General features: G+C 47.5%; 1 protein-coding gene across 4 annotated transcripts in view; it reads right to left on the reverse strand.

Annotated features, from left to right (window-relative positions):
- Positions 1-23,310, reverse strand: part of Ctif (cap binding complex dependent translation initiation factor) — a 264,453-nt gene that overhangs the window by 22,508 nt on the left and 218,635 nt on the right. For all 4 annotated transcript variants that reach the window (XM_037197207.1, XM_028871951.2, XM_028871952.2 and 1 more), the window contains one exon: positions 15,596-15,751. In XM_037197207.1, the coding sequence (XP_037053102.1) occupies positions 15,596-15,751 (156 nt within the window). The remainder of the gene's footprint in view (positions 1-15,595; positions 15,752-23,310) is intronic.

Genomic DNA, 23,310 nt, shown 5'->3' on the forward strand with positions numbered 1-23,310 from the left:
GAAGTGTCTCTCACCCCAGCCAGGGTCCTTCTCCCTTCCTATATTTTCTTCCCACTTTGTCCATCAGGGGTTGGAGGATTGCTTTTCGCAGCCCCCTCTGCCGCCCCCGGAGCTGGCTGTGAGCCTTGGGGTTCAGCTATTACTGCTTCTCCCCTTTCTGCTGCGGGGGGGGGGGGGAGGGAGGGAGGGAGAGAGAGAGAGAGAGAGAGAGAGAGAGAGAGAGAGAGAGAGAGAGAGAGAGAGAGAGAAGCAGCAAAGAGTACTTTTGTGACTTTTAGTGTCCAAAACTCTTCCAAGAGCCTGATGATTCCAGGAGCTAGCCAGCTCCATACCTGTGCCGGCCAGTACCACAGCCACCGGCCACGCGTGGTTTGAGCACTTAGAAGGTGCTTGACCCCAACTGAGCGGTGCCTGCACAGTAAAATACACACTAGGTTTCAAAGACTTAGTTCACACACGCGCACACACACACACAAAGATTAACAAAACTATTGATTGCTGAACTGACCCCAGCACTCAGACTGAGGTAGGAGCATAGAGAGTTTGAAACTAGCCTGGGCTAGTCTAAAAAAAGAAAAAGAGAACGACAGCAATAAATAAATAAATAAATAAACAGATAAACAAACAAACAAAATTCATTGGTAACTTTTTTTTTTTTTTTGGAGACAGGGTTTCTCTGTGTAGCCTTGTGCCTTTCCTGGAACTCACTCTGTAGCCCAGGCTGGCCTGGAATTCACAGAGATCCACCTGCCTCTGCCTCCGAGTACTGGGATTAAAGGCGTGTGCCACCACCGGTTACATCATGTTAAAATTCTGATTATTTGGATACCATTGATAATATAAAATTTTACCTGCCTCCGCTTTGGGGGTGGGGCTTTATATGTGGCTAATAGAAAACAGAAAATTGCAGATGTGGCTTCCCCACTGGATCTGGCTCCATAGCTGAGATTCTGTGGGATTGGTAAGAGCTGCAATGCTTCTCAGGTTGTCTGTGTTTGCCACTGTGGCGATCTCTACCAACCTCTCCATCCTCCCACCTCCCTGCTTTACCCTCCTTCACCCTTGACCTCTAAGGGGGCCTCCTGAGCCTGGGGTACTCCCTCTCATTCCTCTTTATGGTGGGAATACAGGGGTGGTGCTTGAGGCGCCTCTGGATCATCCAGCTGACACACAGCAGGTGGTTACTCAATGCCCACCCCCACCGCCCAAAGGGGGCAGGATTCCTCCCTGAAGATGCCTGGAAGCTCTATTGGAACTCCCGTGTTCTTTCCTAATGATCCTGGCTCATGGGATCCAGACTTTGGGCAGATGAATTAAATCTCCCATCTCCCAGGAAGTTTAGTGGACTGGAGTTGAGAAAAGGCCAGCTAAATGGAGCCAGATGCAGGCCTGAGTACAGACAGCTGGGCTCCTTTGCCCTGGTTCACTGCCGGGTGGGTGCAGTCTACTTCCGAGTTTGATCTTTCTCTTCCTCGGGGTCCTGGGCTCCTCTCTAAGAACCGCTTGCAGCCAGCCCACCATGCATCTCACTTCGCCTCTCTAAGGATTCTGCATTTCTTTTCTGGGAAGCTTCCTCAGGTTCCTTTGGGAAAGGCTGACCATTGTCTTCTGTTTGCTCAGTCTAGACATGCTATTTCGTTAGTTTCTTCAATGAGTATTTATCAAGTACCTACCGTAGGTCAGGCACCACTGGGGACCCAGCTATGAATAGACACATTTCCTGCCTCTAGAGTTCCCACGGTAGAAAGCAAACAAAAGAAAACCTAAGGTAACACCAGATATTGTCAGGGTGGTGCAGATAGAGATTCAAGCTGAGGACAGTGACAGGTAGCCAGCTGGATGTGATGAGCGTAGCCAGGACCCTTCCGAGGAACAGAAAGCTAAACAGAGACCAGAGCATCTGGAGAGCAGGACACTGCATGAGAGAAGCATGTGCAAAGGCCCTGAGACCTACTTATTGGCTTCCTTCATCTTAGTTCTTCTTACTAAGGAACACTTCGTTTTGCACAACTAAAGGGACCCCTTATTTCCCGTCTTCACTTTTCAGAGGTGGGGTATCCCTCAGACAAGGAGCACGAGAGAGAGAGAGAGAGAGAGAGAGAGAAAGAGAGAGAGAGAGAGAGAGAGAGAGAGAGAGAGAGAGAGCCTGTTTGTAACTAGCAAACCTACTACGTTACATGCATTTAATTCTGTGCCTGACAAGGACCCTGAAGGCCAGCGAAGGCAAGCTGCTAGAGTGAGTCAACTTCAAGCCCACCCTCTTTGTATGCGCCCCTCTTGCCAAGAACAGGCTGCTCCTTGAGGCTCCCTCTTCTAGGGCTTGGCACGGGCCTAGAAGTCACAGCCTTGTGCCTCACTGACCCAGACCTAACCAAAAGGACCTGGATTCTAGCTGGGTCTAAGTCGATGGAGAGGAGGAGGAATGGTTCCTGGGTCTCTCTCCTAGGAGCACACGTGTTCCCAATGCAGTTTCTGTCCCATGGTGGGGATGACACAGTGGAGTGGCATCAGCTCAGGTTGACTGTGAACCGTGAGTCTGCAGAGCTAGTGTAAGCCTGGAGCATCACAGGTCGCCTACTGTCCTCTGTGCTTCAGGCTTAGCATAAGGGCCAGCTTCCCTGCCTCTGAGGACCGGCTGGGCCCACTCCAGGTCACTGTGTTCTAAGAAACAGCAGCGTTCCTTCGGGCTGTGCCCAGCCTACACTGACTCCATCTTATAAAGCAACAACCCTGACTTGAGTTACTCCATTTTGGCGACAGGTGCCAAGAAAGAATGACCCCACATCCTGTTGACACAAATAAATAACTACCACTTGCCAAAGACCAAGAAGTACAAACTAACAAGGGTCAGTTTGTGCCCATCAATAATGTCACAGAACTGTATTAAATCGACACTGGAAACACCAAGCACAGCAGCTTGTCAATGACCCTGAGGACCACCCCCTCACCTGAGATACAGAAGGGGAACTGAAGCCGGCAATGTGCCCAGGACACTGACGAGTTACTACAGTGTCGCCCACTACAAGCCTCCTTCAGGAGAATTACCACAGCTAAGGGCTCCTGCCCCGGGGTCTAGCTTGAGTGCAGGTTCTTCTGACCCCATCACTCAGCCTATTTTAAACTGGGCTTGGACGAGGCCTGTCACTGGGACCCACATCTGATATCTCTGAGGCTGAACAGCTCTGAGCCCCAAGTCCTCTGAACTCAGGTTTTGACCGTTCTTGGCTGAACCGCCATCTTTCTCGGCGGTGAAGAAGGGCACTTGTTGTTTTTTGCAGAGGGCCTGGGTTTGGTTCCCAGCACCCACATGGTAGCTCACAACCGTCTATAACCCCAGTTCCAGGAAATCCAACAGGCATGCATGGTGTACACATACATGCATGCAGTCAAAACATTCATAAACATGACGTATAATAAGTAAATCTATAAAAATTTAAAAAAAAGTAAAAACCTAACATTGCTAATGGCTAATTAAGTGAAACCAGAACTACGTGGCAAATTGTAGCCAATAGTGTAGCTAATCAGTATATTTTATTCAATTTAATAAATAATTTAATAATTTGGAAAGTCACAAACATATCCATATAGGTTTCTAACATAATACACTCATGACAACTTCCCCCTCCTTTCGGTCCCCCTTATTATTTTTTAAACTTTGTTTGCTTGTTCTCTCTCTCCCCCTCCCTCCCCTCCCCCTTCTTATTCCTCTGTCTCTCTCCCTCAGATAATTTCTCTGTGAACTGCCCTTAGAAAGTTCCTCTGCCTGACACCCTAGTGGTCCCAAATCTGTTGAGCTGAGGAGACTCTGCCATTAGCCTACTGGAAAATGGCCAAGGTGTGTGGGTGTGTGTGTGTATGTGTGTGTGTGTGTGTGTGTGTGTGTGTGTGTGTGTGTGTGTGTTCCATGTGTGGTTTAAACTATACCCCAAAACTTACAAGTTGAGACAGATTCAAGACCATGTGTCAAGTACATGTATCTCTGAATGCCTGTGTCTTGTACCCACATTCTAGCAAGCTACATTCCCACCCTTACAGTCCAGCTAAGCTAAGGGACCATCCAGAAACATCCACACCTCTTTTTAGCTTCTCCACATCTACGTACGTCCTCATCTTGGCCCGCTTTCAGCTGGCTCTGCAGAAGCGGGATGGGGGTGCTCTTGAAGTTCAGACATTAATTACCAAGTTAGAATATTTTTCAAATTACAAGGCATGGCCCCGGGAGACAAAAGGCTGGGAGGAGCAGGAGAGGGAGGGCTGGGGAGGATGTCACGGAGATGGGGGGCGGGGCGGGTGGAGCTTGGGCTAGAGGCTGGGTGAGCCGATACCTGGTCCTGATACCCGGTCCCTGCTTCATCTCAAGGCCAATACCTCCTACAGAGAAGAGAACACTGAGGCCAGTAATGGAGACTTGCAGCGCGCCTAGAACTGGGTATGAGAGGCAGGGCTTCTCCTGATTGTGAGTGGAAAAGTTTTAACCACTCCAGGTCTCTCTTCCCCATGGGAGCCTTTACTGTTTTTCACAAAGGGAAGAAAGACCAAGTCATCTTCCAGCTAGGTGATACGGAGCTGAGAACTCTCTAGAAAGGACCTGGAAGGGCAAGGGTCCCAAGGGCTCTGCCACTCAACTGGGCTTAAAAATGCCCAAGAGTTGGTGCAATTAGGAAAATTCCCCCACCGAGATACCCGTCATTGGGTTTGTTCATTCTCCACGGAGCCACAGGCATTCTGTTTCAGAGAACGTGCCCACAGCTGCCTCACGCCACTTTCCAGAAGCCTCCTGTGACAGCCTCTTGCAGCCACGCTGCACTTGGAGTGTGCTGGCCATCTCTGAAGTGCGAAGGCTACGTAAAAATGGTCCCGGAGTGGGACTGGTTGCCCTCCCTCTGGGAACCAGTGTCTGGTAGAAGCTGGTATTCCTCTAACTGCAGGCAGGCTCTCTATCGGCTCCCGTGTTACCATGGTTGCTAAGGGGGAACGCTGGCTTTAAATTTCACATTTCAGCGTGCTCCGGCTGGCTAAGGAAGTCTAGAACAGTTATGGGGTGGGGGTGGGGTGGGGAGAGGCTGGAAAGGCTGGTGGGCTGGGGAGGAGACTCCTGTTTCGTTTTGAGGCCACCTCAAAGGCACTGCCTCTGTGTGTGGATGTGGATGCATGTTAGTTTGGTGGGGTGGGGGTGGGGGATGTTCTGCACAGGTCAATGTCATACCATGAGTGACTTGGTTATCTATGTGTGCCAAGCAGAAGAGGGGAACGGCGGGTGGGGAGGGGACTAAACATGTGGGGGTTACTTCAGCAGGGTTCCAGGAAGGGTTAAGCCCAGGTACTCACAGGGAAAGTCTGGGAGCCTGCTGGGATTCTGATGCTAAATCAAGGACTCAGGGCTTGGGTACCTGGCCTGCATGCTCAGAGGAACATTCCGCTGGGATTCTGAACCTCAGATTAGGGGTGAAAGAGACAGTTCAAGGAGAAAGCCTCCTGGTTCTCCAGGCTCTATTTCCTCCTTCCATGCCCTGTTCAACTGTGACAGTACAAATACTTTTCATGACAGCGAGGTCCTAGGACCCACTCTCTCTCTGTTAAGATGGCCCCAGGGCTCCACCATTCCCTTCCCTAGCTGCCCCCCACCCCACCATTTGTAACACCGTTTCCCACAGTGTTCAAGTTGGTCCTCTGGCTCCAAGTTTAGGGGACTTTGTTGTCTCAGTGCATTTTAGTCCAACAAGGAAGTAGCATTTTTCTTGTTGGTAGTTGAACGAATACACAACGCCTCCTTTCTGGTGTTGCTACGAGACTTACAGCTTTTAGAAATTCTTGGACGTCATCTTGCATAAACCAGAGGGCGCTGGTGGGCGGCTCCTTTGTCCCCAGCGGTTCCCGGCTCCACGGCTACCCTCTCTTCTCTGTCCTCACCCAGTTCGCAACCCACCACGGGGGTTCCGGGCTATGTAATTTCTGCAGATGTGGCGGCCACATTGAAAGGGGGTGGGGATCACAACAGTGCTTCTTCCTAGGGCTAACAGGAAGACTTTGCAGTCAGACTAAATCACCGCTTCGTGCATGAAGACGGCATGGAGTGGTGGTGGTACACACCCGCCATCCCAGTGCTTGAGCAGTGGGAGCAGGAGGATCAAGGGTATAAGGTCATTCTTAACTACATAGTGAGTTAGAGGCCAGCCTGGGCTACATGAGACCCCGCCATAAACAAACAAACAACAACAAAAATCAAGAAAGAGCATTGACTCCCACAAGTCTGTGACAGGTAAGACTTAGCCTCTAGATAGCAATGGAAGAAAGAAATGCTTTGAAGTCACTGGGAAGAGGTTGCTAGCCATTACTACAACATGCCAGTGGACAAGTCCAGAGAGTGAATGCCGACAGCTTTGGGCAGCTCTCCAGTATGCTATAAGAACTGCAAACTGCCAAGCTTGGTGGCACATGCCTCTAATCCCAGCACCCTGGAGATGGAGGCAGGGGATCATGAATTTGAGGTCAAATTCATCATGGAGTCCTTCACCATGGAGGTAGGGCGTTAGCAAGAGCTAGAAAGAATGCAAATTTGCCCACGAAAATACAATGGGACAGTATGTCTGGCAGGGGTATCACATGTGACTCCAGGGGCCTTGGACGCCCAGTTAGGAACATGGTCTCCCTTAGCGGCCTCTTGAGGTAAGCTACTTCTCTTGAATCATGCCTGAGACACAATCTGCACCATAGCAACACATTATGACAGGTCACAGTACAGTTTCCACATGCCACTTGCTTTTCATGAATGTCTGGCTTACTTGAAGTCTTCAAGCCAACCCAGAACATTCTCATGCGACCTGAAAGAATCTTGAGGGTCTGGAAGCTGATAAACTACAACTCCACAGCCAGGAACTTCAGCTGCTGAGATTTGAACTTGGGTCTCAGCAACTAAGGCCAGGCGCTCCCACAATGCTTTTGGCTGGTCAGTAGTTGCTCGCTAAATGCACCTGGGATGTGAAGGCGCCTCTGACTTGACCATGGCTACAGACCAGAATCAACTTGGAAAGCCTCCATCCCCGCAGCCCAACCCCATCCCCAGGAAGTTTGGTTTACGGGGTGAGGGAGAGGGGCAAGGGCCGATTTGGGAATTAGCAATTTTGCAAAACTTCCAGAGGCGCAGGGTGAAGATCATTTCCCATGGCTCCAGCCAATAAATCTCCCCTCCCTGAGGGGAGCCCAGAGCACAGCCTACCTTGGGCTTCTTCTGGCCCCAGCTAGGCTGCCAAGCAGTCCCATCCCCTGCTTTGGGGAACTCAGGAACGGTCCTGGCAAGGTGCCCATGAAGAATATCCTGCGTAGCCTAGTCCTTCTACCCACACCCACTTCATCTCAGCCTTTTCCGAGGTCAGATTTCCCTGGAGCCAAAACAATGTGAGCCATTGAATGCACGCTCACGCACAAGGTTCAAAAAGTCTCTCGCTCATTGTTGCACGGCGTAGTTTCATTTTTTCATTTCCCGACAAGCCTGACATGCTGGCCTAGGTTCTCCCGGTGTGCCTGTCTGCCTCCTCTAGCAGCCGAGCTTGCTGCTTGCTGGGTCTGGGGGTGGGGTGGGGGGGGGCTCTCTTCACAGGCAGACCCTTCAAAGCTACTTTCCACAGGAAAAGCAAAGAGGGGCAGGTGGAGGGGGAGACTGGTAGGAGCTGGAAGGTAGTACAGAGGTATGAAAGATTCCTGGCAGAAAACACTGCCCCCCAATCCCACTCCTCCTCTGCTCTACTCCTGACCTATGTCTATGGTTGTAGGGTTCTGAAGAGGGCAGGAGGTGAGTTACCAGTAGAGATGGGCTGGGAGAGCAGTGGACTGGGGAGGGAAGGTAGGATGTTCGGGGGTGGGAGGGAGGAAGAAAGGATGAAAGGAAGTGGAGAGAGGCAGGCACAAAGCTTGGCTGAAAAATTCCCCCGCCACAGGAATTTCCAACAAAGCTCTTCAAGTAATGGGCCCAGAGAGAAGCATTTAACAGTCGTGCAAGGGATTAGAAAAGATGCCCCTGGGGCTAGGAGGTGATGGTGGACTGGAGAGGCAAATGGTGAGCCCTGAAGGGTTATAAGTGGAGGGTGCAGGGCCAGCCAGACCCAGAGTCTGCCAGGATGGCCCAGCGAAGCCAGCTGCCATGGGAATGCCCATGCTCCAGCTCGGTCCGTCACCGGAACTTCCTGCGTGTGGAGCCCTCAGTTTGGCTGAGGACCTGGAGAGATGGTGGTATTCTGGGAGTGCCGAGAGAGCTCACAGGGTACCTTGCAATGTGTGTCTTCTGGGATCTTTTCACGATGTTTTATAGTTCTCAGGATCTAAGTCCTTCACTTCGTTAGTTAAGCTTATTCAAAGCATTTGGTTCTTTTTAATGTGATTGTAAATGGGACCGTTTTCCTAGTTTCCTTCCTGGAGAGTTCATTATTAGTATGTAGAAATGCAAGTGCTTTTCCTATTTGATCTTGTGTCTTTATTGAATTTGTTTATTTCATTAATTTATTTATCTTGAGACAAGGTCTAGCCATACAGCTTTGGCTGGCCTGGAATTTGCTATGTTGATCAGGCTGGCTTCAAACTCACAGAGAGCCACCTGCCTCTGTCTCTTGAATTCTGGGACTAATGGCATGTGCCCCCATACCTGCCTTGTAACAGTTTTTTGAAGGCTATCTTTAGAACTTTTTGATTCAGTCTTGCTGCACAGTTTGGGCTGTCCCAACTCATGACCCCACTGATTTGGCCTAGCCAGTACTAACATCACTAGCTAGAGCCACCATGCCTCACTGAATGTTTTATTATATGTAAGATCATGTTATCTGTAAATCCAGACAGTTTTGCTTCTTCCTTTTGGACTCAGATGCCCTTTCTTTCTTTCTTTCTTTCTTTCTTTCTTTTTTCTTTCTTTCTTTCTTTCTTTCTTTCTTTCTTTCTTCCTTCCTTCCTTCCTTCCTTCCTTCCTTCCTTCCTTCCTTCCTTCCTTCCTTCCTTCCTTCCTTCCTTCCTTCCTTTCTTTCTCCTATCGATTTCTCCTGGTAACTTCTAGGACCATGTTTAATATGAGTAGACAGTGTGCATCCTTGTATTGTTTCTGATCTTGGAAGGTTCAGTATTGTGAAAATGTCTACACCAACCAAAGCCGCTACAAAGGTTCAATGCAATCCATTTAAGAATCACAATCACCCAATTTTGCAGAAATGATACAAAATTCTGAAATTCAACTGGAACCACAAAACGACTCAAATAACCAAGGCAATCTTAAGCAGAGGATAAAATTGAAGGCATCACAGTCCCTGACTTCAGAATATATTACAAAGCCATAGTAGCCCAAACAGCATGGTACTGGTATAAAAACAGACTTCTAGACTTTTATGGAACAAAATAGGGAGGCTGGGAATAAAGCTACATACCAACTGATCCTCAACAAAGGGGAAAGATAGTCTCTTCAATAAGTGGTGCTGGGAAAACCCACATGCAGGAGAATGAGACTGGACCCTACCTCACTATACATGAATAACAGCATACATTAAACACTTACACACAAGACTTTGAAACTATAAAACTATTAGAAAACACAGTAAAAAAAAATGCTTGACCCTGGGCAGTGAGTTTGGAATATGACCCCATAAGGTAGAGGCAAGGAAAGCAGAAATAGCCAAGCAGACCCACGTAAAACCAAAAAGCTGCCGCACAGGAAAGGAAATGATCCACAGAGTGCAAGACAACCCATGGTACGGGAGGCAATATCATAAACCATACATCAAATAAGGTGGTGATGCCCAAAACAGCTTAGGCAGTGTTTCTCAATCTTCCTAATGCCGTGACCCTTTAATACAGTTCCTCGTGCTGTGGCAACCCCCAACCATAAAATTATTTCATTGCTACTTCATAACTGTAATTTTGCTACTGTTATGAACTGTAATGTAAATATGAGTGTTTTCCGATGGTCTTAGGTGACCCCCGTGAGAGGGTCGTTTGACCCTCAGGTTGAGAACTTCTGACCTAAGGCATTCCTAGGACTCAATGGCAGAAAACCTAGGGACATGGCCAGAAAGTAGGCTAAGGGTTTGATTAGACGTTTCATCTAAGAAGCCATGCATGAGGAGATGTACGAGGAGATGCTCAACATCATTAGTCCTTAGGGAAATGCCAGTTCAAACCACAATGAACTACCATCTGATACTCAGGTGGTGATTATCACAAAATGACCCAGCAGGAGCTGGGGAGGCTGCAGCCAACTGGGAACCCCAACTGGGACCAGTGATGACGGGGATGGAAGACAAGGCCGTGGGAAACTGTACCCAGGATCCTCAGCCAATCGTAAAGCAGAATCATTTCTGGGATTTATGCAGATGAGCCGAAATCATGACCTCTACACCTTTCTGCACCCACCCCCATTTTCACTGCAGTACTGGTCACAAGAACCAATGTGAAAAACAACCGGAATGGCCATCAGTGCGTGTGTGGGTGAGGGAAACGTGGTGTGTATGCAGAAGAGAACATTCATCCAGTGTTTAAAAGAGGCAAACCCCACAATACTAGCCATGTGGATGAGCCTGAGGGACGTCATGCTAAGTGAAGCAATCCGGCCAAGGAGGATAATCACCGAACGGTTCCACTTGGATGAGGTGCTGTGGTTTGGAGGTGGTTTGCCTCTAAGAGTTTATGTGTTGGAAGCTTGGTCCTCAGCGTGGCAGTGTTGGGAGTTGGCATAGAGAACCTCTCAGAAGGGTGGGTATCAGGAGAAGAAGTCAGATCACTGGGGGTGGTCACCACTCCCCAAAGCAGGGAATGCTGTGGAGCGAGCTCTCCAGTTGTTACAGTCAGTCAGAGGGCAGGACTGACGTCTGCATCTCTCCCTGGCTTTCTATCTCACTCTTCGAACTTTTGCCATGATGCCATCTGCCATGATGTGACACAGTGGGCAGAGCTGGAACTATGGTGTTTGGACTTGTAGCCTCCAAAAACTGTAAGCTAAATAAATCTTCCTTTTTAAGATAGAACAGTCAGCATCTGGTATGACAGCAGCAGAAACCACGCTAATTCCTCGGGAATCTAAAATAGAGTCATTGAGTCAGAGAACAGGGCAATGATTTCCAAAGGCTGGAGGGATTGTGAAGTGGGCAGTGATTCATTATCAGTGAGTAAAAAACCAGCAGTTACACAGATAAATGAGCTCTAGGGATCCACTACACAGTGTTGTATGTATAGACAACACCACGATATTTATCCTTAATCTGTTAAGGCGGTAGATCTCCAGCCAAGCGTTAGCACGACAACATTGATGACTTCTTTCTCTCTGTGTGTATACATCTGTGTGTTGTACATGCCTGTATGTGGGTGTGCTCCCATGCATGTGAGTCTGTATTTGGAGGTCAGAGGTTGATGTTAGGGTCTCTCTTGATCACCTTCCACTTTATTAACTGAGGCAGGATCTCTTGCTAACCCGCTGGCCCCAGGGATGAGCCCAGCTCTGTCTCCCCAGCACTGGGACTACAGTTGTGCCACATCTGCTTTGAAATGGGCACGAGAAATCCAAACTCCAGTCCCCACATTTGCAGGACAAGTGCTTTATCCACAGAGCCGTCTCCCCAGGGAAGCCCAAGAAAAATAAGTCAAAAAGATCATGCTAAGCAAATACAGGGCGTGAAGAGAAGGCAGGGAGACACACATGAAGACATATATAAGAACGTCTCCGTCTTTGGCCCCACCCCCTTACTTCCTCTCTCTTTCTGCTTCCCGCTGCCACAAGGTGAGCAGGTCTCCTTGCCCATGCTCTTCCTCCATGTTTCTGGCTCACCACAGACCTTCAAACAATGGAGCCAGATGACCATGGCTGGAACCTTCTAAAACCATGGACCAAAAATCAATTTTTCCTCCTTTTAAATGATTTCTCTCAGTTAAGTTAGACTTAAACATTTGGATAGGAAGGACAGGTGCTACAGCCACCTGCATGGCCCCAAAGGAAAGCCTATGCCTTCCCAGCACGGGATAGGTCGCAATAGCAAATTTGGCTTTAGAAACTCCCTCCACCTGGCCGCACTTGCTCTGGGGCTGCTGCTCAAGCTTGGGTATGGGTATGTGTGATAAGGCAGGTTAGGGGGCAGCTGAATCTTCAGAATTCACCTTTTCAAGGCTTCATTTTTTTTCTTGAGGCCGCATCTGAGGGTACTTTTTTGGAAAGATCCTTGGATGGAGAGTTCAGGATCTCCAGGCCAACCCTTGGCAGAGATTGGCTGGATGTTTCCGAGCAGGGATTCTGCTCATACTCCCTTTAAGATCTGGCATATGCTCCGGTCCCAAGCCTGAAGGACACAGCTCTCTTGGAGTCCCGGTGCCCAGTGGGTCTTCCAGGCACACCTATGTTCCATCCTAGCTGCCCTAGCATACACAACCCTCTCTGCATTCAGTGCTCTTCTCTCTAACCCGTTAGAAAAACAGTGCCTTCTGGTTTCAATCTGAAATGTCCCCCTAGGCTCCTGTTTTGAAAGCTTAGCCCTGGGCTGCTGGTGCTATTTAGGGGAAAGCCTGGACGCTCTGACGGGCAGGGCTGGAAGAAGTTTGATACTGGGGGTAGGGGCTGGGGTGAAGGGGAGTATGTCCTCTGGTGGTGCGTTATCCTCCACCGCTTCTGGTCTCACTCTCTGCTTCCTGTTCTCCACCAGACGCACCAGCCGCCATCGTTCTGCTCAGGTGTATGAGCCCACCTAATCATGGACATGACTCTTGACACCATGAAGCCAAATCTTTCCTCCCTTAATTATTTCCTGTCAGGCATTCTGTCTATCACAGCCATGCAAGAGTAACTAACGAAAAGTACGGTGAAAGCCTTTTTGCAGTCAAGGAGAGCCCAGAGCAGGATATCTCTTCCCCAGGAGGGCACAGGCTCAAAAAAACAGGCGAATGGGAATGAGAGCGGTGGGGTAGCTTGATCCCAGTCCTGGGGAGTGGGTGGGTGGGTGGGTGGGGGAGTATCTGATTTCTTCTTTTACAAATCCCGAAAGGCATAGATGGTTTACTATTCAAGATTACTGTGAGCACAATGTGATTCTGTGTTTGTCGAAATGTGTCCCCACCCCCCAAAGTACTTGACTCATCAAACAAGTGTGCATTAGGAAGGTCGCTGCTCCTTGTCTGCACAGACCTCCTGGCACCTTCCGGATCTCACACCACAAAGTTTGCAGCACCTTAGGTGGTGTGAAAAATCTCCCAGCAGCCAGGGCCAGCACTCCCTACAGGCCTGTTTCCTGCTGGGGGAGCAGGTGACGGTAACAGCAGGGGGAGGGGCCCAGGTCACGCAGAAAGAATTGGGCAATTCAGGTCACTGCCCTAGAACAGCACCACTCCTTATCTTGAGACGGCTCAGGGGGGCACACGGCCATGTGGACAAGATCGGAATGGGCGCTCCCAGACCCCATCCTCTGAGAAGGCTGCCTTCCTTCCACTTTCTGCAAGGGACACAAAGGCCCAGGCTGCGGCTTCTCTTGGCACTGCACATTGAACCGAGACCCTGAAGAGTAAGATCAAGTCGGGGGAGGCCACGGATTGAACGAGTGAGGCGTCTCTAAAGTGAAGCATCGTCATAAAGAAACAGAGACTGCCAACATGGGGTGGCTCAATGCTGCGGGTTTAAAGGTGACCCAAGGGCGATGTGTGCTCTGCTTTAGGCTGGGATGGGCACATCGTCGTCCCCTAAAGGAGTGCTCCCCGAACACAAGCACACCCCTCCTTTTGCTCAATTTGCTAATTATAGTTCATTCAAAAACACAAGCATGCCTCTTGGCTCTGCTCTTTTCCTTTCCGTCCATTTTCTCTGTAGCTTTCCCCAGGAGATGCTCGGAAGAACCTGCCCTATACCGCCGTCCTCTCTGCCAGAGGCTCACGACTCCCCCCTCGCCCCTGCCCCCTTTCTTGCCACTTCTCAGTCCAGGTCCTTTGGTTCTCCAGACACTGTCCTTCCCTGTGTCCTGGTGCCAGGGCAGGAGAGGACAGGGATGGGCGGAGTTAGGGCTGGTACTAGTTCCTATTGGAGGATGCTGGGGGCTGGTACCAGCTCCTATTGGAGGATGCCAGGATGCTTTTCATTTACTCTTCTGGAACTTTCTGGAGACATTGCCCCCCTCCCTCCCGGCCACTCTTCTTCTACCTCCTATATACCTCCCACCCCCATTTGCCCCCTCTTCCTGGGTGATACCACCCGTTTCCAGCCTCGAGCACCAGATGCACATCGATGCCCGACGGAAACAATTTCCTTACTTCCCATGTGACCTCTTGGGGAGCTTTGGCTCCTTCTGCCCACCGTCCTCACGACAGCCTTTAAGGAGACTCAACAAGTGACCCATTTTCCTGGCTCTCATTCCCATGACGATTCTCTTCCTGAAACTCATACCCCAGCGAACGTAGTCATGGGGCTGGTAAAGGGGGGTTCCGTCCCATCCTCCTCCCTTCCAGCTCCTATCAGCCAATCTGAATGGCTAATCTTAAGGATGCCAGAGCCCCGCCCTCAGCTTGCTCCCTCCTAGTGGCAAGTGGATTGTTTCCTCACCATTGAGCTTCCAGCTGGCCTCCCGCTGTCCATTTCTGTCTTCTATCCCCCAAACGGCCACTGTGACCTTATTTTTTTTGGTTTTTCGAGACAGGGTTTCTCTGTATAGCTTTGCGCCTTTCCTGGATCTCGCTCTGTAGACCAGGCTGGCCTCGAACTCACAAAGATCCACCTGGCTCTGCCTCCCTAGTGCTGGGATTAAAGGCGTGCACCGCCACTGCCTGGCCTACCGTGACCTTATAAAGTGAGCTTTTCTTATCTGGAAGAGCAAGCACCCCCCAAGCTTCCTTCTCCAAAGTCTCTCAACTTCTCTTATTATTTTAAAGATTTTATTTTTATATGTATATATGAGTTTATGTGTATCACATGTGGGCAATGGCCACAGGGGCCAGAAGAGGGTGTTGATTCCCTGGAATTAGAGTTACAAGCAGTTATGAAGTGCCCCACATGGGTGCTTGGAATCGAACCTGCGTCTTCTGAACGAGCAGTAGGTGCTGCTATTCCTTGACCCATTGCACCAGCCCCTATTTACTATTTTAAGACCAACTCTAGAAGCAAAACATTAAAAAAAAAAAATCAGGCCTGGCAGTGGTGGCACACGCCTTTAATCTCAGCACTTGGGAGACAGAGGCAGGAGGATCTCTGTGAGTTCAAGGCCAGCCTGGTCTACAAAGAGAGCACCGGGACAGCCAGGAATGTTGCACAGAGAAACCCTGTCTCGAAAAACAAAAAGCAAAACAACAACAACAACAACAACAACAACAAAAATCAGCGATAAACCAACTCAGTCCAAAGACCCATTCATTGACACGCCACCCTAACCCTCTTCTACTAAATTCTAGATTAGGAATTACTGAAGTCTTAGTTGAAACTTATCTCTTTATGCATGAAGTGGAAGCATGGGGGAATTCTCTCTCCTTTACAAAGGACACTTTTTCTTTTAGATGTCATTCAACTTCATTGCTTTCTTGTGTTTTTTCTCAGGTGTACCTGGGTTGAGCTCCCAGGAGTAGTGGCAGGTGGGCAGGGCAGGAAGGAGGCCCGGGCCTTTGCTCTTACCTCCCTGAGGCACGTGTAGATGGGGCACACCAGCACTCGGAAGGGCTCGCCAGTGCTGCTCCGCATGGTGCCGAACACCTCGCACAGGAAGGTGATGAAGCCCAGCCAGCGCTCCACATCCTGTCGCTGAAGCTCCTCGCGCACAGTGAAGTCCTTCTGCAGAGGCACAAGAGACCACGTCAGCCTCACCGGGGCTGGGAGGGGTCCAGGCAACACCAGCTGGACCACAGCACCTATGGTCCAAGAGCTGGTCCTGTGTTCAAATGAGGACAGAAACGACCCTGCCTTGTATCCATGGCATCACACTTCCGGTTACCCTGGGCTGGGGCTTGGCTTTTCTTCCTCTGAGAGTTGCTCAGCCTTGGTTACCTTCCTCCTTCCCAGATGTCCCTCAGCCTTGCCTGGAAGATCCCAAGACTACAGACTGGGAAGGTATGGTGGTGGTCGAGGTGTATGTATGCTGGAAGGGGTAGGCAATGACACCTTTCTCAGATTCATTACCTCCCAGTTCAGTTGTTGAAATCATCTCCTTTGACTCTCAAATCCTCCTCCTCCTCCTCCCAGGGAGTTATGGAGGATGCTGCTCGTTCTCACAGATCAGCAGTCCACCACTGAGGCCCATTTCAGCCTCCTGCCCACAACTACCCTGGCAGATAACAGGGAAATGTTATTTATTTATTTATTTATTTATTTATTTATTTATTTATTTATTTATTTATTTATTTATTTATTTTTGTGTGTGTGTGCTTGATGTGGGTGTGGGTGCCACAGTGTGGAGGTCAGAGGACAACTGTGCAGAGTCAGTTCTCTGCAAAACATGGGTTTGGGGGGATCAAACTCAGGTCATCAGGCTTTCAAGTGTTGAGCCATCTTGTCCATCCAGCAGGAAAATCTAAAGTCTGCATTCACCCATCCATCATCCATTCATCCATCCATCCATCCATCCATCTTAATATTATTGTGCTAGGTGCCAGGTAGTATACAAACAGCTAGGGTAAAGCGCATTCACCCTGAGCTATTGGCACAAGAGAGATCGGTCAATTGCCACCAGGAGATTCTAGAAAAGTGACTATGGGAGCTCAGAAGTAAGAGTATTCACAACTGAACATCAGAGCCTGGATGAAGCCTAGGAGTCTGAGATGCAGACAAGGGCCTAGGACAGTCAGATGAGGGACTGGAATGGGCAGAAGAGCAGAAATTGCCAAGTGCTGGGGAGGGAGACACAGGGAGTCAATGGCTGACACAGGAGTTTCAGCTTTGTAAGATGAAAAAGTTGTAGAGAGTTCTTGCGCAACAAGGTGTACTTAACATTTTACATTGGCAAGTGGCACAGTTAGGATGGTTGAATCGGTACAATTTATACCATTTTATTAAAAGTAAAAAATTTCGCCTTTAATCCCAGCACTCAGGAGGCAGAAGCAGGCAGATCTCTGTGAGTTCGAGGCCAGCCTGGACTACCAAGTGAGTCCCAGGAAAGGCGCAAAGCTACACAGAGAAACCCTGTCTTCAAAAACCAAAAACCAAAAAAAAAAAAAAAAAAAATATTAAACCTTTCTTGAATGGGTGTTTCAGCCAACAAAATATATGCCTCAGTTCTGAGGGAAATCAAGGTAGAGGAGGACAGGAAGGTGAAACTGAAATTGAAACCAGGCAGACTTAATGAAGTTAAGACAAAATAAGTCAGTAAAAGGTTGTTTTTAAAGAGTGAATCAAAAGCCAGGAATACTTTTTGGAAGAGAAGATATTTAATTTTTATTTTTAAAATTCATTTTGGCTCAATTCTAATTTTTTAATGCAACCTAAATGGTAATTTTATAGTAGTAGTTAGCTAATAATACAAAATTAAATTAAGAAAGACTGGTTAAGACTGTGAGACGGGAACCAAAGACTGGAAAGCCAACATCACTTCCTAATTTATACCGTAAGGATTTCATGTCGTTACTCTTCCTCAGCTTGATTATCAGAGAAATACAAGTGAAAGTATGCCTTGAAGAATACTTCAACTGACGGTCCTCAGCTGAGGCTCCTTCCTCTCTGATGACTCTAGCTTGTGGCAAGTTGACACACAAAACCCATCAGTACAATTGACCCCTTGTGAACTTGACACACAAACATGTCATATTAACCCATGACCTTCCTTTCTTTTTCATCCCCAAGATCGCACGTTGAGAACACAAATAATTTTAAAAGTCCCACAGTCTTTACAAATTCTAGCACATTAAAATCTTAGTAACTGATCTCTTTTAAAATTCAAGTCTCTCAACTGTGGGCTCCAGTAAAATATGTTCTTACTTCAAGAAGAAAAATCAGGGCACAATCAAGGCAAAACAATTCCATCTAATGTGAGAGATCCACTCACAATGTTCTGGGCTCCTCCAAGGGGCTTGGGTCACTTCTCTGGCTCTGCCCTCTACAGCACACACAGCTTGTCTAGGCCCCAGCTGGCTCCGTTCCACATCTGTTGCTGTTCTTGGTGGTCTTCCCATGGTACTGACATCTCCAAAATGCTGGGTTCCCTTGCTGCAACTAGACTGCACCTTCACCAATGGCCTTTCCTGGACTCTCACAGTGCCAAGCCTCAGCTGCTCTCCATGACCCCTTCATGCCTTCAAAACCAGTACCACCTGGGTGACGCTTATACATTACCAAGTCCGGCTGCCAATATGAGGTACAACCTTGGCCGCCTCTGGAACACAGTGTTTCTCTGGGCTCTCAAGAAACACTTCCCAGAAGATTTCACCTCAGTGATGCTGGTCTCTCTGTCTCTGTCTCTGTTTTTCTCTCTTTTTAAAAAGATTTAAGTGCTCTATCTGCATGTATGCCTGCAGGCCAGAAAAGGGGATCTGATCTCATTACAGATAATTGTGAGCCACCATGTGGTTGCTGGGAATTGAATTCAAGACCTCTAGGAAGAGCAGCCAGTGCTCTTAACTTCTGAGCCATCTTTCCAGCCCCCAGGAATCTGGTCTCTTCTTAATCACTGCTAACTCCAGCTGACCAGCATCAATTGTCTCAGTCACATAAAGGTTTCTCTTTAGTAGTTCTGATGTCTTGTTAATCACAGCTGATTCTTCAGCCCCAGCTAACCAGAACCACAGGATCTTAATTCAAAATAATAACCCCAATAGTCTTTAAACTTCCCTCTGAAACTTCACAAGCCAGGCCTCCATCTTCTGCACTGCTCTCAACATTCTTATCTTCCAAGCTCCCACAGAACATCCCACTGAGGTCTCAATACTCAATGGCTCTTCTAGCCCCAAGTTCCAAAGTCCTTCCACAGTCCCCTCAAAAACATGATCAGGTCTGTCACAGCAATTACCCCCACTGCACTGGTACCAATTTGTCTTAGGGTTTCTATTGCTTCGATGAAACACCATAGCCCAAAAAGCAAGTTGGAGAGAAGGATTAATTAGGTTTACACTTCCGCATTGCTGTTCATCACTGAAGGAAGTCAGGACAGGAACCCAGACAGGGCAAGATCCTGGACACAGGAGCTGATGCAGAGACCATGGAGGAGTGCTGCTTACTGACTTGCTTCCATGACTTGCTCAGTCCACGTTTTTATAGAGCCTAGGACCAACGATCGAAGAATGGCACCACCCACCATGGGCTGGGCCCTTCCCCACTGATCAGTAAATGAGAAAAGGCCTTCCAGCTGGATCTCGTGGAGGCCTTTCCTCAACTGAGGCTCCTTCCTCTCTGATGACTCTAGCTTGTGTCCGGTGGACATATAAACCAGCCAGTGCATCTCTCAGCTTCACGGGCACCTTCACCCACATGGACATACTTACATTTAGGCACATGCACATAAAATTTAAAAAAAGGTTGGGTATATGCTAACATTTTGGATATATTAGGTTAAGTAGAGAACATATAATTACATTTAAAATTATGTGAGTGGGTTGCATTGTATTTCTAGCAGAGTTATCCAAAAACTCAACTCAAAAAATCAGAAAACCATCACCAGCTAAAGAAATATAGGAAAGAACACAATATAGATAAGACTGGAAATTAACTAGAAAATAAGAAAGGAAATTGCATCTAAAAGCAAGAAGGAGGAATTAGAAAACATTTCAATATGAAAACAAATATGAAAGAAGTAAGGCATGACAAAAATTATGACCATGTTAAGTTGTAAAACACAGTGAAATGAATAATGTTTCAGAAAAATAAATATCATTAAACCTTACTAAAAAAGAAAGAGATCAAAGCCAGAAGAGATGAAAAGACATGAAACAAAATGAAGTTATGAAAGAATTACCCTTATAGGGAGGTCTCTAACGTCATGACTCTTTAATAGGTAAGTTCATCCAAACTTATTAATTAAAAAAATTGAGATAATTGTTGTCATTTGGAAATGGATCCAAAACACAGGAAAAAATGAGCTTGCCAGCCAATCATCTACAACTGAAATCTCCCAGTAAGTTAAAAATAAGGATCGCATCAGCTGACCTCTCTAATGTGAATGGATGGGGAGGCTCTAAATGAAATGCCAGCAAATAGATCCATTATAACCAAGTAGACTTTCATCCCAGGAAGGCTGCAACGATTCAGCGTCAGGAAATCTATAAATGCAATCTATTACATCAAGGGGTCTGATTGAAAAACAGCAGCGATGCCCATGGGTGGAACAGCCAGAGAAAATTATTAGATTATATGTATGAAAAACCCAAGAGAACCCTCTAATAAAGATTAATCAGAGTTTAGTAACTAATTAATGAGTATTTAGCTATTAAATTAATATATAAAAGTCAACAGCTTGCTTTCATGACACAATTTACCAGTGAGATGTTTTAATGATCAGAATCTAATTTATTAAATCTTAACATGAACTTTTGTGTGTGTGGCAAGGGCATTGGATGTAGACTCGGGGAGGGGGGGGGAAATGACCCTAAAAGTAATTCGAAAGAATAATAGGGAAAATCACTAGTCAGGACACAACAAAATTGGAAAGGGTTGTATTACTTTTAATTTATTCCAAAGCTTTAATAATTAAAAGGCCATGGGATTGGCGGAGCATGGACAGCTAGATCAGATAGCCCAGACACAAGTTTGGCATCCACAAGGGTTTATCATCTGATCTCCTGAGGGCCACACATCAGAGGCTGAGGATGCAGTATCCACTGGAGTAACACTGCAGCCACAGCTGTCCAATACCAGGCAGAAAAGAGTCTACAGTCTCAACGCACCCTGGACCCGAAGAGGAACTCCAGGTGCAATAAAGAGGCAATTAAGAAAAAGAAAAACTTGAAGAAGGTGAAATGGAGTGAAATCACACTTTGGGCTTTAGGGCGAAGCAACAGAGTTTGCACCCAAACACTTAAGAGGCTACAGGGGTGGGGTGGGGTGGGGCAACAGGCCTTCAGGAAATAGGTCAGAGGGTAATTGCTTTACTATCCAGCAGTGGTTATCAACCTAGGGGTCACATGTCAGATATCCCCCATCTCAGATATTTACATCACGATTCATCACAGCAGCAGAATTACAGTTATGAAGGAGCAACAAAAATAATTTCGTGGTTGGGGGTCACCGCAAAATGAGGAACTGTATTAAACGGTCGCATCCCTAGGAAGGTTGAGAGCCACTGACATATATATGCAGGATCTTCAAACCTGTAATAGCAGCACCAAGCCCCATCGTGGACCAATACAGAGGACATTCAAGGAGTGAATTACTGGTCAAGACAAAAATTGCCTATAAATACATGGAAATGGTTGTACATAGTGGCTCACGCCTATAATTCCTGCAATTCTAAGGCAGAGGCAAAGAGGATTCACTGCAAGTTTTAGATCAGCCTAGGGTACACAGTGAGATCCTGCCACAAGGAAACCCTCAAAAGTGCACACATTTAATACCAGTTGAAATTAAATGAATGAAAATACATGTTCGCCCATCTGCTTATATCAGCAAAACTTTAACAATGGCAATCATCAGTGCTGGTGAGGATTCAAGTGACAGACATTTGTTGTTTTTGTTTTTGTTTTTTTGAGACAGGGTTTCTCTGTGTAGGCCTGGCTGTCCTGGAACTAGCTCGACATTCACCTGCCTTTGCCTCCTGAGTGCTGGGAGGCACCACCACCACCCAGCCAGAGACAGGCATTCTTATCCATGGGCAGTATACATTTTTCCCCGAGAAACCTTAATTAAGCCTTAAGAGTCATCTGGCAATTATACCTCTGGGTTACTATCATAAAAAAATAATGAGAACAGGAAAAATATTCTTAATGGGCCAGTGAGAGGGCTCAGTGAGTAAAGAGGCTTCCCTACAAGTGTGACTATCTGCATTCAATCCCTAGGGTCCACATGGTGGAAGAGCACTGTCTCCTACAAGCTGACCTCTGACCTTCACATACAAGCTAGTACATGTACATGTGCATGCACACACAAAATAAATACAATAAAAGTAAATGATATCTCGAAGCAAGCTTAATATACATAAAAATTCAAGAGTCTAACCACCCAACAAGGCAATGGTTAAGTCAGAGATGACCATGCATTCACTGAAACTTGCTTGTTGGCCCACAGGGTGACACACGCCTCTGATCCCAGCATTTAGAATCAGAGGAAGGATGATCCCTGTGAGTTTGAGGCCAAACTAGTCTATATAGTCAGTTCCAGGACAGCCATGGTTATAGAGACCCTGTCTTAAAAACCCCAAAAACAAAACAAACAAAACAAAACCCCAAAAACAAAACAAAACAAAAAACCAAAAGAAAAAAAAAAACTTGTTTGTGAAAAATTTATAAAAGCACAAAAAAATATTTTTATAATGCTAAATGAAAACAGTGAATCTCAACTGTGTGCACTATACAATCTCATCCACGTATACAGTTTTTTAAAGAACTGTTCATAATGTTTAATATGGTTGCTTCCAAATAGTGGAAACGTGGATGGACTTTATTCTTTCTTTTATTTTATGGACTTTTCTAAATTTCTTTTCATAACCAGAAAAACAGGTACTGACTGTAATGGTTCCCTTCCTTGCTCCCCACACCCCTGCTTTTTTCCTTTTAAAGTAGGACAGTGGAAGTCTTGGGGTGACTGGCAGCTGGCGCTGACTTCCACCAGATGGGGTGTGAATACGCCTCACCTAGAGGCCGGAGCCTGGCCTGTGTCTCCTCCTGACACGTGGTAGAGGTTGCCAGCTTCCCTCCACACAAAGAGCCCCTTTCTGCCAGCTGAAACTGGCCTGTCCTTGGTTCTTGACTCTGCCCCCAACCTCAGCCTCCTGAATCCAAGAACAGCAAGGGGCCTCAGTCCGGGGGCAGTTATTTCAAAGTCTGCTGTTTGGCTCTAGGTTCTCATCTGACGGGCAGGCTCCCTCCCAGTAACCCCTGGTGTCTTTCCCCAAACTTTAAGGCTACCATTTAAGCCCGGTTTCCTGCCTAAAACTATTTATTGACGTACTGCTATTTCCTGCACCAGCCACATCAATAAGCCCTGAAAGCCATTCAGTGTCTCAGGTTTCTCAAGGCATTCTGGGAAATTCTTCCCACTCTGGATAACCACATGAACTCTGGTGTGGTAGAATTCTGTGGCCAAGCCAAAAACAGCTGTGTACAGGCAGAAGGGGAAAAACACAGCTTCCCTACCCCCTCGACCCCTGTGGGCAGGCCCGCCACAGCAGGGGGATGGGGCTGGGAGGAGGGGGAGGGGCCTGGCACAAGGACCACAGTGTATTTTTGCACTTCCTGGGGTAGACAGGCAGCCCTGCA

This window comes from Peromyscus leucopus, chromosome 19 (assembly GCF_004664715.2).
Source record: "Peromyscus leucopus breed LL Stock chromosome 19, UCI_PerLeu_2.1, whole genome shotgun sequence".
NCBI lineage: Eukaryota > Metazoa > Chordata > Mammalia > Rodentia > Cricetidae > Peromyscus > Peromyscus leucopus.